This window comes from Brassica rapa, chromosome A07 (genome assembly GCF_000309985.2).
Source record: "Brassica rapa cultivar Chiifu-401-42 chromosome A07, CAAS_Brap_v3.01, whole genome shotgun sequence".
Taxonomy (NCBI): domain Eukaryota; kingdom Viridiplantae; phylum Streptophyta; class Magnoliopsida; order Brassicales; family Brassicaceae; genus Brassica; species Brassica rapa.
The window spans coordinates 2,903,843-2,920,542 of NC_024801.2; the positions used below are offsets into that span (position 1 = coordinate 2,903,843).

Sequence of the window (16,700 nt, forward strand, 5' to 3'; positions counted from 1 at the left end):
GTCCTACTAGGCACCCAAAACAGGCTTCTCCACTTGCAACCATGCTTTAAGTGCTCTATGCTTGCGTGGTAAGTTGCACTCCACGCATATTCCATGCAATGAGAGACGTCATAACTTCCTAACGGAAGTTTTTTTTGTTGTCCTTGCTTGCCAGCATATATCAGGTCTTTAGTTCGAACAATCTTCCCCCGCATCTGCTCTGAGCCGATCCAGGCTTTCTACCCGATTTGAAACTGCACTCCTGGAACTTTCTTTCCATCAACATTAGTCTCTAATCTTTCACCCTATTCAACTTCTCCCATTCTCTCCATAGCATCCTCCTCTCCTCTACGATACCCTGTAAGGACTGAAACGTGAAGGAGAGATTATTATAGCCCCTCCCCACCCGTATCACCCACCTGTTTCATTCCTCGACCATTTTCCCAAGCGCCAACACCATTGGTGTGAAAAACCTCTGTAGTAGGCTCAGTAGCTTATGCCTTCCAGCGCAGCAACGTTATTAGCCACAGGCGTAAGCGCTTCCAAATCCTGAATCAGATTCTCAAAAACATTCCCTTCCTTACTCACATCTTCCTCCACAGTTATACCGTTTCCCTCACCTCTTCACCCCTGTCTCCAGCCTGTTTCCTCCGTGAGGTATACAGCAAACACAAGGACGCTGCTGTCTCCTCTCCTTACTTATTTTGTAGGGATTCGGATCTCCTTACTCGAACAGTCCTGACCTTTATGCCCCACCTGCGGACAGACACTACAACGAGGAGGGAGCCATGAAAATTACTTCCACTTCATGCGCAAAGCCAGCATTATCCTTAAAAGAGATTTTCTCCACAGAGTTGGTGTAAGTGACCTCACAAGAGCTCTGGCCACATCAAGCCTCACACACTTTTCCGTACTCGGGTGAAGTTTCACAAACTGACCGACTGCTTTGGATAAGCACTTCAGTCCCTTGTGAGAGTAAAGGTTGTTGGAACTCCTTAAGATCAATCAACAGAGCATAGCCGAAAGATCTGGAGGGTGCAATGCAGACTCTGGAGTCCAAACATTGACTACCAAAGGGAATCCGCAATGTGCCAATATTTCCTTGAAATAACGACTCCTCATCTGGCTGTTCTCTATGCGAAACAAAACTGTATTCTTTCAATGAATGGACATCGATCTTTGTACCCGCCTTGGAGCAGACCAGATACGATTGACAGTTGCGTGAATTGAACCTACATGAGGAGCATCTCCAATGAAATAAACCCACCAACATAGCTTTTCCACAGGAGCTCCGCCTCATCAAAAATCTCTTCGGGAATCTGAAGCGAGGCAACACCATCCACTACATCTACAATGGCTTCTGGTTCGCCTCCTCCCATCTTCTTCTTCACCCAAGGAGCAGAACGTGGAGATCCATCACTCTGGCGCTTGCCATCAACAATCGCTTCATTCCCCTGCTTCGTCATCTCCTCAGCCGCAGGCTCAGTAGCTATCCCGATTACCCCCAAAGCCTGAATAGACAGAGCCGCCGTGGCGTCACTTTCACTCGCGTCGCCGCCATCGCCTTCGCTTGCTAGGGTATTCAGAGCCGCCATCGCCCAGAAATCCCTTTAGATTCAGGCTATAATTTGTTTATCAATTAATTTATTAAAACTTCATAATACTCCCTAAATCGATGAAATAACTACTATAAAATAACTATTTTCTTGAAAAACGGAGACAACAAAGGCTCCAAAACTCTTTGAACATTATCATATGTTAGTGCAAGATGCAACTATGCATTAAAACGATATTATTATATTTTTTGAAATTTTCTCAAAACCAATGTGTTAACAACCCCTTCGAAAATATTGAGTTTTTGGTAAATACTTTATATACTGAGGCCGATAATCTTTAGTGTTGTTTTAAAAAATTTTAACTACATTCTACATTTGTATTAATGTATTTTAAACTCTTTATCATGGTATATGGGAATCGTTATAATTTTTTTATCAATTAATTTAGTAAAACTTCATAATACTCCCTAAATCGATTAAATAACTACAATGAAATAACTATTTTCTTGATAAACGGAGACAACAAAGGATCCAAACCTCGTTGAACATCATCATATGTTAGTGCAGGATGCAGCTATGCATTAAAACAATATAGTCATATTTTTTGAAATTCCTTAAAATCCATGTGTTAACCCCTTCGAAAATATTGAGTTTTTGGTAAATACTTTATATACTGAAGCTATAATAATTAGTATTTTTTAAAAATTTCTAACAATATTCTACATTGGTATTAATATATTTTAAGGTTTTTTTCGTGGTATATGGGAATCGTTATAATTTTTTTATCAATTAATTTAGTAAAACTTCTTAATACTCCCTAAATCGATGAAATAACTACTATTAAATAACTATTTCTTGAAAATCGGAGACAACAAAGGCTCCAAACCTCTTTAAACATCATCATAGGTTTGTGCAGGATGCAACTATGCATTTAATAAAATATTGTCATATTTTTTGAAATTTTCTTAAAATCCATGTGTTAACTAACCCCTTCAAAAATATTGAGTTTTTGGTAAATACTTTATATACGGAAGCCTATAATCTTTAGTGTTGTTTTAAAATTTCAAACCACATTCTACATTTGTATTAATGTATTTTAACCTCTTTTTCATGGTATATGGGAATCGTTATTATTTGTTTATCAATTAATTTAGTAAAATTTCATAATACTCCCTAAATCAATGAAATAAAGACTATAAAATAACTATTATCTTGAAAAACGGAGACAACAAAGGCTCCAAACTTTTTTGAACATCATCATAGGTTAGTGCAGGATGCAACTATACATTAAAACAATATTGTTATATTTTTTGAATTTTTCTCAAAATCCATGTGTTAACCCCTTCGAAAATATTGAGTTTTTGGTAAATACTTTATATACGGAAGCCTATAATATTTAGGGTTGTTTTAATATTTCTAACCCCATTCTACACTTGTATTAATGTATTTTAAGCTCTTTTTCATGGTATATGGGAATCGTTATAATTTTTAATCAATTAATTTAGTAAAACTTTGTAATACTCCTTAAATCGATGAAATAACTACAGTAAAGTAACTATTTTCTTGAAAAACAGAGACAACAAAGGATCCAAACCTCGTTGAACATCATCATATGTTAGTGCTGAATGCAGCTATGCATTAAAACAATATAGTCATATTTTTTTGAAATTTTCTCAAAATCCATGTGTTAACCCCTTCGAAAATATTGAGTTTTTGGTAAATATTTTATATACTGAAGCCTATAATCTTTAGTGTTGTTTTAAAATTTCAAACCACATTCTACATTTGTATTAATGTATTTTAAGCTTTTTTTCATGGTATATGGGAATGGTTATAATTTGTTTATCAATTAATTTATTAAAACTTCATAATACTCCATAAATCGATGAAATAACTACTATAAAATAACTATTTTCTTGGAAAACGGAGACAACAAAGGCTCCAACACTCTTTGAACATCATCATATGTTAGTGCAAAATACAACTATGCATTAAAACAATATTATAATATTTTTTGAAATTTTCTCAAAACCAATGTGTTAACCCCTTCGAAAATATTGAGTTTTTGGTAAATACTTTATATACTGAGGCCTATAATCTTTAGTGTTGTTTTAAATTTTTTTAACCACATTATACATTTGTATTAATCTATTTTAAGTTCTTTATCATGGTATATGGGAATCGTTATAATTTGTTTATCAATTAATTTAGTAAAACTTCATAAGACTCCCTAATTCGATTAAATAACTACAATAAAATAACTATGTTCTTGAAAAACGGAGACAACCAAGGCTTTAAACCTCGTTGAACATCATCATATGTTAGTGAAGGATGCAACTATGCAATAAAACAATATAGTAATAATTTTTGAAATTTTCTCAAAATTCATGTGTACCTCTTCAAAAATATTGAGTTTTTGGTAAATACTTTATATACGGTAGCCTGTAATATTTAGTATTGTTTTAAAATTTCTAACCACATTCTACATTTTTATTAATGTATTTTAAGCTTTTTATCATGGTATATAGGGATCGTTATAATTGTTTATCAATTAATTTTGTAAAACTTCATAATACTCCCTAAATCGATTAAATAACTACAATAAAAGAACTATTTTCTTGAAAAACAGAGACAACAAATGCTCCAAACCTCATTGAACATCATCATATAGTAGTGCTGGATGCAACTACGCATAAATACAATATAGTCATATTTTTTGAAATTTTCTCAAAATCCATGTGTTAACCCCTTCGAAAATATTGAGTTTTTGGTAAATATTTTATATACTGAAGCCTATAATCTTTAGTGTTGTTTTAAAATTTCAAACCATATTCTACATTTGTATTAATGTATTCTAAGCTCTTTTTCATGGTATATGGGAATGGTTATAATTTTTTTATCAATTAATTTATTAAAAATTCATAATACTACCTAAATCGATGAAATAACTACTATAAAATAACTATTTTCTTGAAAAACGGAGACAACAAAGGCTCCAAAACTCTTTGAACATCATCATATGTTAGTGCAAGAAGCAACTATGCATTAAAAAATATTATTATATTTTTTGAAATTTTCTCAAAACCAATGTGTTAACTAACCCCTTCGAAAATATTGAGCTTTTGGTAAATACTTTATATACTGAAGCCTATAATATCTTTAGTGTTGTTTTAAAAAAATTTAACTACATTCTACATTTGAATTAATGTATTTTAAGCTCTTTATCATGGTATATGGGAATCGTTGTAATTTGATTATCAATTAATTTAGTAAAACTTCATAATACTCCCTAAATCGATTAAATAACTACAATAAAATAACTATTTTCTTGAAAAACGGAGACAACAAAGGAGCTAAACCTCGTTGAACATCATCATATGTTAGTGCAGGATGCAGCTATGCATTAAAACAATATAGTCATATTTTTTGAAATTTTCTTAAAATCCATGTGTTAACCCCTTCGAAAATATTGAGTTTTTGGTAAATACTTTATATACTGAACCTATAATCTTTAGTGTTGTTTTAAAATTTCTAACCACATTCTACATTTGTATTAATGTATTTTAAGCTTTTTTCATGGTATATGGGAAAGTTATAATTTGTTTATCAATTAATTTAGTAAAACTTCATAATACTCCCTAAATCGATGAAATAACTGCTATAAAATAACTATTTTCTTGAAAAACGGAGACAACAAAGGCTCCAAACCACGCTGCACATCATCATATAGTAGTGCTGGATGCAACTACGCATTAAAACAATATAGTCATATTTTTTGAAATTTTCTCAAAATCCATGTGTTAACTAACCCCTGCGAAAATATTGAGTTTTTGGTAAATACTTTATATACGGAAGCCTATAATATTTAGTATTGTTTTAAAATTTCAAACCACATTCTACATTTGTATTAATGTATTTTAAGCTCTTTATCATGGTATATAGGGATCGTTATAATTTTTTTATCAATTAATTTAGTAAAACTTCATAATACTCCATAATTCAATTAAATAACTACAATAAAATTACTATGTTCTTGAAAAACGGAGACAACCAAGGCTCTAAACCTCGTTGAACATCATCATATGTTAGTGCAGGATGCAACTATGCATTAAAACAATATAGTCATATTTTTTGAAATTTTCTCAAAATCCATGTGTTAACCTCTTCAAAAATATTGAGTTTTTGGTAAATACTTTATATACTGAACCTATAATCTTTAGTTTTGTTTTAAAATTTCTAACAACATTCTTCATTTGTATTAATATATTTTAAACTCTTTTTCATGGTATATGGGAATCATTATAATTTTTTTATCAATTAATTTAGTAAAACTTCTTAATAATCCCTAAATCGATGAAATAACTACTATAAAATAACTATTTTCTTGAAAAGCGGAGACAACAAAGGCTCTAAACCTCCTTGAACATCATCATAGGTTAGTGCAGGATGCAACTATGCATTAAAATAATATTTTCATATTTTTGACATTTTCTCAAAATCAATGTGTTAACCCTCTTCAAAAATATTGAGTTTTGGTAAATATTTTATATACTAAAGCCTATAATATTTAGTGTTGTTTAAATATTTTTAACCACATTCTACATTTGTATTAATGTATTTTAAGCTCTTTTTCATGGTATATGGGAATCGTTATAATTTTTTTATCAATTAAATTAGCAAAACTTTGTAATATTCCCTAAATCGATGAAATAACTACAATAAAGTAACTATTTTCTTGAAATACCGAGATAACAAAGGCTCCAAACCTCGTTGAACATCATCATATGTTATTGCCGGATGCAGCTAGCTATTCATTAAAACAATATAATCCTATTTTTTGAAATTTTCTCAAAATCCATGTGTTAACCCCTTCGAAAATATTGAGTTTTTGGTAAATACTTTATATAGTGAACCTATAATCTTTAGTTTTGTTTTAAAATTTCTAACTACATTTTACATTTGTATTAATGTATTTTAAGCTCTTTATCATGGTATATGAGAATCATTATAATTTTTTTATCAATTAATTTTGTAAAACTTTATAATACTCTCTAAATCGAAGAAATAACTACTATAAAATGACTATTTTTTCTTGAAAAACGGAGACAACAAAGCCTCCAAACCTCATTGAACATCATCATATAGTAGTGCAGGATGCAACTATACTTTAAAACAATATAGTATTAATTTTTGAAATTTTCTCAAAATCCATGTGTTAACAACCTCTTCAAAAATATTGAGTTTTTGGTAAATCTTTATATATAAAAAACAGTTTCCTTCTCTCTTAGGAGGTCCACGTCGCCATCCACGTCATCAATTCAGATGCTGTCGTGCCGACACCTGTCCCATGAGGTCGAAACTCAGCGTATCATTTAATCAAGTGTCTGGATATTTTATGGGCTTCATCTTAATTTGGGCTTTGTTATTGAAATTTAACGTTGGCCCGGTTACGTTCTTAGGGTTCTTATCGTTCTTCGATCTCTGCCATACGGAGAGACATATCTGCTTCTGTGGCTTCACGGATTCTGTTCCTGTGTTTGGATCACGTCCTTTAGCCTTCTTTCGATCACTCGAAACAAAACTACTTCCAGATCAATCGCATTAAACATGTTTTTAATTCCTTTGGCCACGATCTACACTTTAATGTGTGTTGATCTTCGGTGTTTCTACTGGTATAAAAAGATATGCTTTCTTCCTCTCAAAACCATTCTCTCTCTTTTTCATCTCTCTTTGCGATTTCTCTGAGATTCCAAGTTCCCGTTGTTATTGTTCAGAATTGCTACTGTTTATGTATCTGACCGGAGCTAGATACGGCGGTGTTGGGCTATTCCAGAAAGCAACAGGACTTGAATCGCTTCATCTCAACGGCTGCAGTTTCAGCAACCGTAAAAACAACAAAGAAAGCTTATTTCCTTCAAATGGCTAGCTCCTCTGATCTGAAGTAGGTTCATGTTCTTCCACCGTTGAGGTTAAGTTGCCGCGTTTAGCTCTAACTGGAAGTTCGCCGTATGTCTCTCTTTGGTAACGGAGCTTACGTATTCCTCTAAGGGATCCCAATCTCAATCACCACCACACCGTTGTTCATGAAGGAATTGGATTCCCTTGCTGGGTTCTTCCAGATCTTATGTCTTTTCCTGAGTGATTCAGACAAGATGCTTACGACAAGGTAAAGTCTTTTGTCCTAAAAAAAAAAAGAGTCTTTTGTCCTTTTTGGTAGTAATTGTTGTCTTATTGTGAAGGATTTGGATTGAAGATGTATTTTTTTTCAAAATGATTGGCAGCTTGATGTGATTGGTATTGACGAAACAGAGAACTGGAGATCTTTATGAGTTTTGCTGCAAAGACGCTGATGATGATGGCAACACTGTTATTGTTGCAGTCGTTGATAGTGATTATTTAAGGTGTTACTTGACATTTTTACTTTAAATCTTTAACATTTTCCGTTGAGCTTTAACTTTAATGATCCTTTCTTGGTAAAATTTAGGAGGAGTTGGTGATGTTCTTGATATTGTACCAATAGATGATTCTGTCACAAAGCTAACTGCAAGGTGTGAGGTTTGTGGACACAAAGGTTTCTTCACTGTGAGGAAGACTTGTGACACCAGAACCGAGTTCATTCGGTGGGATAATAATCAAATTGTCATCAAAGCTTCAAAGTAAGTTTTGGATTCTGACGTAAGAGCTGACACCTGTATGGAGACAGTTGCTACTATGATCTAACTATGACTTGCTGTGGAACGAGCTAAGCATATATTATAGTGAGATTCTGTTCTTTGAAAGTGCCGTGTTGGTTTGTTATTTTTTAGTCTTACAAGTTTTTTTTTTTGTAAAAGGCTTTCATTTTTTTTAATAGTATATTATCTTTAGCAAAAAAAAGGGTATGATTATGATACTAATCTTGATTGCAACATTAAAAAAAATTTAAGAAAATATAAAAAATAAAAGTTATAACACAAGCTTGATAAAACATATACATAAGCGCGCTAAGTTTTGAGAGAGAGTGAAATGTTACTAAAACATATCTTATGCTTTTTGTTCTGAGAAAAAAAAAATCGAAATAACTATCTGAATAGGAACAAAAAATTTGATAAAGGTGGGTTGGATTGAAGACGTTAAGTAGTGACTAACTAAGGAAAATAATAATATTATCAACACTCTATATACTAAAATAGTTTATGTTTCAATTAACCATTTCATAAAAATGATGTATCAAAAATTACTAAACAAGTTTAACATAATTATAATAAAATCTATACATAAAGCTCGCTAAGTTTTAATAAAAAGTTAAATGTTATTAAGACATATTTCTTTTGTTTTTGCTTCTCAAGAAAATGTTTTTTTGGAATAGCTATGTGATTGGGAGCAAAAAAACTGACAAAGGTAGATTGGTTGGAAGACTTTACGTGATGAATAATTAAAGAAATAAATAATATAAAACAATAATATTATATATATATTAAAATAATTCCGATTTTCAAGCAACCATTTCATAAATATGATGTATCAGAAATTAACCATAACATATTTATTATAATTTTAATAAGTTGGCTAATATTGGCCTCCACAAATTATATTATCAAGGAGTATGAAAATCGTTAAATTAAAAAACAAACAAACTCAAATAACAATGAAATTATGTCCTACGCCACTAAATATTTTTAAATATTTTAAGAAACTTAAAAATTTTGTATTTTTTTCATTTTCATTTTGATAAAAGTTTTAAAATATGTGTATACTTAAATAATCAATTTTAGATTGTTATGTTATTTAACTAACTTTAAAATCAAACTGTAAATTGATTCATTTTTCACATTATCTAAATAAATAGGTTTGAAAATATATAAAAAGTACCAACACATTCAAAATAAATATATATGAATGAAAAATAATTAATAATTTTTGTATTGAAATTCAACTGTAGTTACAAGTATTTTTATTTTACTTATTTTTATAATAAAAATATATATAACAAACACTAAAAATATAAAATAATTACATTAATGAAAAAATAAAAGTTTTTTATTAATTTATTAAACCTTTGATTTCTAATAAAAACAACAGAAACAATAATAAAAATTGAAATTGTTTAAAGTTTAGAGTAAACTGTATATTTTTACACGTATATAAATATACTATATACTTTTTAATTGATTTTCACTTGCTTAACAAAGATTAATATATCATTTATTTTTTCTAATACTATTTATGTGATATAATATAATTTGTTTTGTAGTGCATTATGCATATCTTTTGCAAATGCAAATCTAAGACACAAACTATAAAAACATTAAAAAAAAACTATTAACAAAAATCACAAGTAAAGTATATCCCGTCCGTAGGGCGGGCTGGCCCTAGTACTTTATATACTAAAGCCTATAATCTTTAGTGTTGTTTTAATATTTCTAACCGCATTCTACATTTGTATTAATGTATTTTAAACTATTTTTCATGGTATATGGGAATCGTTATAAATTTTTTATCAATTAATTTTGTAAAACTTTGTAATATTTCCTAAATCGATGAAATAACTACAATAAAGTAACTATTTTCTTGAAATACAGAGACAACAAAGGCTCCAAACCTCGTTGAACATCATCATATTTTAGTGTCGGATGCAGCTAGCTATGCATTAAAACAATATAATCATATTTTTTGAAATTTTCTCAAAATCCATGTGTCCCCTTCAAAAATATTGAGTTTTTGGTAAATACTTTATATACTGAACCTAAAATCTTTAGTTTTGTTTTAAAATTTCTAACCACATTCTACATTTGTATTAATGTATTTTAAGCTTTTTATCATGGTATATGGGAATCGTTATAATTTTTTTATCAATTAATTTAGTAAAACTTCATAATACTCTCTAAATTGATTAAATAACTACAATAAAATAATTATTTTCTTGAAAAAAAGGAGACAACAAAAACTCCAAACCTCGTTGAACATCATCATATGGTACTGCAGGATGCATTAAAACAATATAGTCATATTTTTTGAAATTTTCTCAAAATCCATGTGTTAACCTCTTCAAAAATACTGAGTTTTTGGTAAATATTTTATATACTGAAGCCTATAATCTTTAGTGTTGTTTTAAAAATTCAAACCACATTCTACATTTGTATTAATGTATTTTAAGCTCTTTTCCATGGTATATGGAAATGGTTATAATTTCTTTATAAATTAATTTATTAAAACTTCATAATACTCCCTAAATCGATGAAATAACTACAATAAAATAACTATTTTCTTATAAAACAGGGACATAAAAGGCTCCAAACCTCGTTGAACATCATCATATGTTAGTGTCAGATGCAGCTATGCATTAAAACAGTATAGTCATATTTGTTTGAAATTTTCTCAAAATCCATGTGTTAACCCCTTCGAAAATATTGAGTTTTTGGTAAATATTTTATATACTGAAGCCTATAATCTTTAGTGTTGTTTTAAAATTTCAAACCACATTCTACATTTGTATTAATGTATTTTAAGCTCTTTTTCATGGTATATGGGAATGATTATAATTTGTTTATCAATTAATTTATTAAAAATTTATAATACTCCCTAAATCGATGAAATAACTATTTTAAAATAACTATTTTCTTGAAAAACGGAGACAACAAAGGCTCCAAAACTCTTTGAACATCATCATATGGTAGTGCATGATGCAACTATGCATTAAAACAATATAGTAATATTTTTTGAAATTTTCTCAAAATCCATGTGTTAACCTCTTCAAAAATATTGAGTTTTTGGTAAATACTTTATATACTGAAGCCTATAATCTTTAGTGTTGTTTTAATATTTCTAACCGCATTTTACATTTGTATTAATGTATTTTAAACTATTTTTCATGGTATATGGGAATCGTTATAATTTTTTTATCAATTAATTTTGTAAGACTTTGTAATATTTCCTAAATCGATGAAATAACTACAATAAAGTAACTATTTTCTTGAAATATAGAGACAAAAAAGGCTCCAAACCTCGTTGAACATCATCATATGTTAGTGCCGGATGCAGCTAGCTATTCATTAAAACATTATAATCATATATTTTAAAAATTTTCTCAAAATCCATGTGTTAACCCCTTCGAAAATATTGAGTGTTTGGTAAATACTTTATATACTGAACCTATAATCTTTAGTATTGTTTTAAAATTTCTAACCACATTCTACATTTGTATTAATGTATTTTAAGCTCTTTATCATAGTATATGGGAATCGTTATAATTTTTTTATCAATTTATTTAGTAAAACTTCATAATACTCCCTAAATCGATTAAATAACTACAATAAAATAACTATTTTTTTGAAAAACGGAGACAACAAAGGCTCCAAACCTCGTTGAACATCATCATATGGTAGTGCATGATGCAACTATGCATTAAAACAATATAGTAATATTTTTTTAAATTTTCTAAAAATCCATGTGTAACCCCTTCAAATATATTGAGTTTTTGGTAAATACTTTATATACTGAAGCCTATAATCTTTAGTGTTATTTTAAATTTCTAACCACATTCTACATTTGTATTAATGTATTTTAAGCTCTTTTTCATGGAATATGGGTATCGTTATAATTTTTTTATCAATTAATTTAGTAAAACTTCATAATACTATCTAAATCGATGAAATAACTACTATAAAATAACTATTTTCTTGAAAAACAATGACAACAAAGGCTCCAATCCTCTTTGAACATCATCATAGGTTAGTGCAGGATGCAACTATGCATTAAAACAATATTTTCATATTTTTTGACATTTTCTCAAAATCCATGTGTTAACCTCTTCAATAATATTGAGTTTTTGGTAAATACTTTATATACTAAAGCCTATAATATTTAGTGATGTTTTAATATTTCTAACCACATTCTACATTTGTATTAATGTATTTTAAACTCTTTTTCATGGTATATGGGAATCGTTATAATATTTTTATCAATTAATTTAGTTAAACTTCTTAATACTCCCTAAACCGATGAAATAACTACTATAAAATACTATTTTCTTGAAAAACAGAGACAACCAAGGCTCCAAACCTTGTTGAACATCATCATATGTTAGTGCAAGATGCAACTATGCATTAAAACAATATTGTCATATTTTTTAAAAAAATTTCAAAATCCATGTTTTATCCCCTTCGAAAATATTGAGTTTTTAGTAAATACTTTATATATTAAAGCCTATAATCTTTAGTGTTGTTTTAATATTTCTAACCGCATTCTACATTTGTATTAATGTATTTTAAGCTATTTTTCATGGTATATGAGAATCGTTATAATTTTTTTACAATTAATATAGTAAAACTTTGCAATATTCCCTAAATCGATGAAATAACAACAATAAAGTAACTATTTTCTTGAAATACAGAGACAACAAAGGCTCCAAACCTCGTTGAACATCATCATATGTTAGTGTCGGATGCAGCTAGGTATGCATTAAAACAATATAATCATATTTTTTGAAATTTTCTCAAAATCCATGTGTTAACCCCTGTGAAAATATTGAGTTTTTGATAAATACTTTATATACTAAAGCCTATAATCTTTAGTGTTGTTTTAATATTTCTATCCACATTCTACTTTTGTATTAATGTATTTTAAGCTCTTTTTCATGGTGTATGGGAATTGTTATAATTTTTATATCAATTAATTTAATAAAACTTCATAATACTCCCTAAATTGATTAAATAACTACAATAAAATAACTATTTTCTTGAAAAACAGAGACAACAAAGGCTCCAAACCTCGTTGAACATCATTATATGGTAGTGCAGGATGCAACTATGCATTAAAACAATATAGTCATAATTTTTGAAATTTTCTCAAAATCCATGTGTAACCCCTTCGAAAATATTGAGTTTTTGGTGAATACTTTATATACTGAACCTATAATCTTTAGTTTTGTTTTAACATTTCTAACAACATTTTACATTTCTATTTATGTATTTTAAGTTCTTTTTCATGGTATATGGGAATCGTTATAATTTTTTTTTCAATTAACTTAGTTAAACTTTTTAATACTCCCTAAATCGATGAAATAACTACTATAAAATAATTATTTTCTTGAAAAACGGAGACATCAAAGGCTCCAAACCTCTTTGAACATCATCATAGGTTAGTGCAGGATGCAACTATGCATTAAAACAATATTTTCATATTTTTTGAAATTTTCTCCAAATCCATGGGTTAACCCCTTCGAAAATATTGAGTTTTTGGTAAATACTTTATATACTGAAGCCTATTATCTTTAGTGTTGTTTTAAAAATTTCTAACAATATTCTACCTTTGTATTAATGTATTTTAAGCTCTTTTTCATGGTATACGGGAATCGTTATAATTTTTTTTATCAATTAATTTAGTAAAACTTCTTTATACTCCCTAAATAGATGAAATAACTACTATATAATAACTATTTTCTTGAAAAACGGAGACAACAAAGGCTCCAAACCTCGTTAAACATCATCATATATTAGTGCAGGATGCAGCTATGCATTAAAACAATATTGTTATATTTTTTGAAATTTTCTCAAAAACCATGTGTTAACTAACCCCTTCGAAAATATTGAATTTTTTGTAAATACTTTATATACTGAAGCCTATAATCTTTAGTGTTTTTTTTTTAATTTCTAACCACATTCTAAATTTGTATTAACGTATTTTAAGCTCTTTATCATGGTATATGGGAATCGTTATAATTTTTTTATTAATTAATTTAGTAAAACTTCATAATACTTCCTAAATCGATGTAATAACCACAATAAAATAACTATTTTCTTGAAAAACGGAGACGACAATGGCTCCAAACCTCGTTGAACATCATCATATGTTAGTGCAAGATGCAGCTATGCATTAAAACAATATAGTCATATTTTTAAAAAATTTCTCAATATCCATGTGTTAACCCCTTCGAAAATATTGAGTTTTTGGTGAATGCTTTATATACTGAAGCCTATAATCTTTAGAGTTGTTTTAATATTTCTAACCACATTCTACATTTGTATAAATGTACTTTAAACTCTTTTACATGGTATATGTGAATCGTTATAATTTGTTTATCAATTAATTTAGTAAAACTTCATAATACTCCCTAAATCGACGAAATAACTACAATAAAATAACTATTTTCTTGAAAAAAGGAGACAACCAAGGCTCCAAACCTCGTTGAACATCATCATATGTTAGTGCGGATGCAGCTATGCATTAAAACAATATAGTCATATTTTTTGAAATTTTCTCAAAATTCATGTGTTAACCCCTTCAAAAATATTGACTTTTGGTAAATACTTTATATACTGAACCTATAATCTTTAGTATTGTTTTAAAATTTCTAATAACATTCTACATTTGTATTAATGTATTTTAAGCTCTTTTTCATGGTATATGGGAATCGTTATAAATTTTTTATCAATTAATTTAGTAAAACTTCTTTATACTCCCAAAAATCGATGAAATAACTACTATAAAATAACTATATTCTTGAAAAACGGAGACAACAAATGCTCCAAACCTCTTTCAACATCATCATAAGTTAGTGCAGGATGCAACTATGCATTAAAGCAATATTGTTATATTTTTTGAAATTTTCTCAAAATCCATGTTTTAACCGCTTCTAAAATATTGAGTTTTTGGTAAATACTTTAATAAATATTGTTTTAACCCCTAAATCGACGAAATAACTGTAATAAAATAACTATTTTCTTGAAAAACGGAGACAACCAAGGCTTCAAACCTCGTTGAACATCATCATATGTTAGTGCAGGATGCAACTATGCATTAAAACAATATAGTCATATTTTTAAAAAAATTTCTAAAAATCTATGTTTTAAGCCCTTCGAAAATATTGAGTTTTTGGTAAATACTTTATATACTGAAGCCTATAATCTTTAGTGTTATTTTAAATTTCTAACCACATTCTACATTTGTATTAATGTATTTTAAGCTCTTTTTCATGGAATATGGGTATCGTTATAATTTTTTTATCAATTAATTTAGTAAAACTTCATAATACTATCTAAATCGATGAAATAACTACTATAAAATAACTATTTTCTTGAAAAACAATGACAACAAAGGCTCCAATCCTCTTTGAACATCATCATAGGTTAGTGCAGGATGCAACTATGCATTAAAACAATATTTTCATATTTTTTGACATTTTCTCAAAATCCATGTGTTAACCTCTTCAATAATATTGAGTTTTTGGTAAATACTTTATATACTAAAGCCTATAATATTTAGTGATGTTTTAATATTTCTAACCACATTCTACATTTGTATTAATGTATTTTAAACTCTTTTTCATGGTATATGGGAATCGTTATAATATTTTTATCAATTAATTTAGTTAAACTTCTTAATACTCCCTAAACCGATGAAATAACTAATATAAAATACTATTTTCTTGAAAAACAGAGACAACCAAGGCTCCAAACCTTGTTGAACATCATCATATGTTAGTGCAAGATGCAACTATGCATTAAAACAATATTGTCATATTTTAAAAAAAAATTTCAAAATCCATGTTTTATCCCCTTCGAAAATATTGAATTTTTAGTAAATACTTTATATACTAAAGCCTATAATCTTTAGTGTTGTTTTAATATTTCTAACCGCATTCTACATTTGTATTAATGTCTTTTAAGCTATTTTTCATGGTATATGAGAATCGTTATAATTTTTTTTACAATTAATATAGTAAAACTTTGCAATATTCCCTAAATCGATGAAATAACAACAATAAAGTAACTATTTTCTTGAAATACAGAGACAACAAAGGCTCCAAACCTCGTTGAACATCATCATATGTTAGTGTCGGATGCAGCTAGGTATGCATTAAAACAATATAATCATATTTTTTGAAATTTTCTCAAAATCCATGTGTTAACCCCTGTGAAAATATTGAGTTTTTGATAAATACTTTATATACTAAAGCCTATAATCTTTAGTGTTGTTTTAATATTTCAATCCACATTCTACATTTGTATTAATGTATTTTAAGCTCTTTTTCATGGTGTATGGGAATTGTTATAATTTTTATATCAATTAATTTAATAAAACTTCATAATACTCCCTAAATTGATTAAATAACTACAATAAAATAACTATTTTCTTGAAAAACAGAGACAACAAAAGCTCCAAACCTCGTTGAACATCATTATATGG

The 16,700-nt window shown here is 28.6% G+C and overlaps 1 protein-coding gene and 2 long non-coding RNA genes across 4 annotated transcripts; 1 reads left to right on the forward strand and 2 right to left on the reverse strand.

The window, feature by feature from the left end:
* Positions 1-465: 465 nt before the first annotated feature.
* Positions 466-5,752, reverse strand: LOC103846234. Its single transcript, XM_033275207.1, has 5 exons — positions 5,600-5,752; positions 1,216-1,716; positions 848-973; positions 708-783; positions 466-528 (listed from the first exon to the last, which is right to left on the reverse strand). The coding sequence occupies exons 2-5, from the start codon at positions 1,572-1,574 to the stop codon at positions 466-468; spliced, it is 624 nt and encodes a 207-aa protein (XP_033131098.1). The 5' UTR covers positions 1,575-1,716; positions 5,600-5,752.
* A 1,034-nt stretch (positions 5,753-6,786) lies between these two features.
* On the forward strand, positions 6,787-8,684 carry LOC103845983. 2 transcript variants are annotated; one of them, XR_628623.2, is made up of 4 exons: positions 6,787-7,207; positions 7,310-7,701; positions 7,817-7,936; positions 8,020-8,684. It is a non-coding gene; the product is annotated as an uncharacterized LOC103845983 (long non-coding RNA). The 2 variants fall into 2 exon arrangements; XR_628622.3 differs by having other exon boundaries at positions 6,802-7,701.
* A 5,730-nt stretch (positions 8,685-14,414) lies between these two features.
* Positions 14,415-15,436, reverse strand: LOC117126642. Its single transcript, XR_004449314.1, has 2 exons — positions 15,268-15,436; positions 14,415-14,695 (listed from the first exon to the last, which is right to left on the reverse strand). It is a non-coding gene; the product is annotated as an uncharacterized LOC117126642 (long non-coding RNA).
* Positions 15,437-16,700: the final 1,264 nt, after the last annotated feature.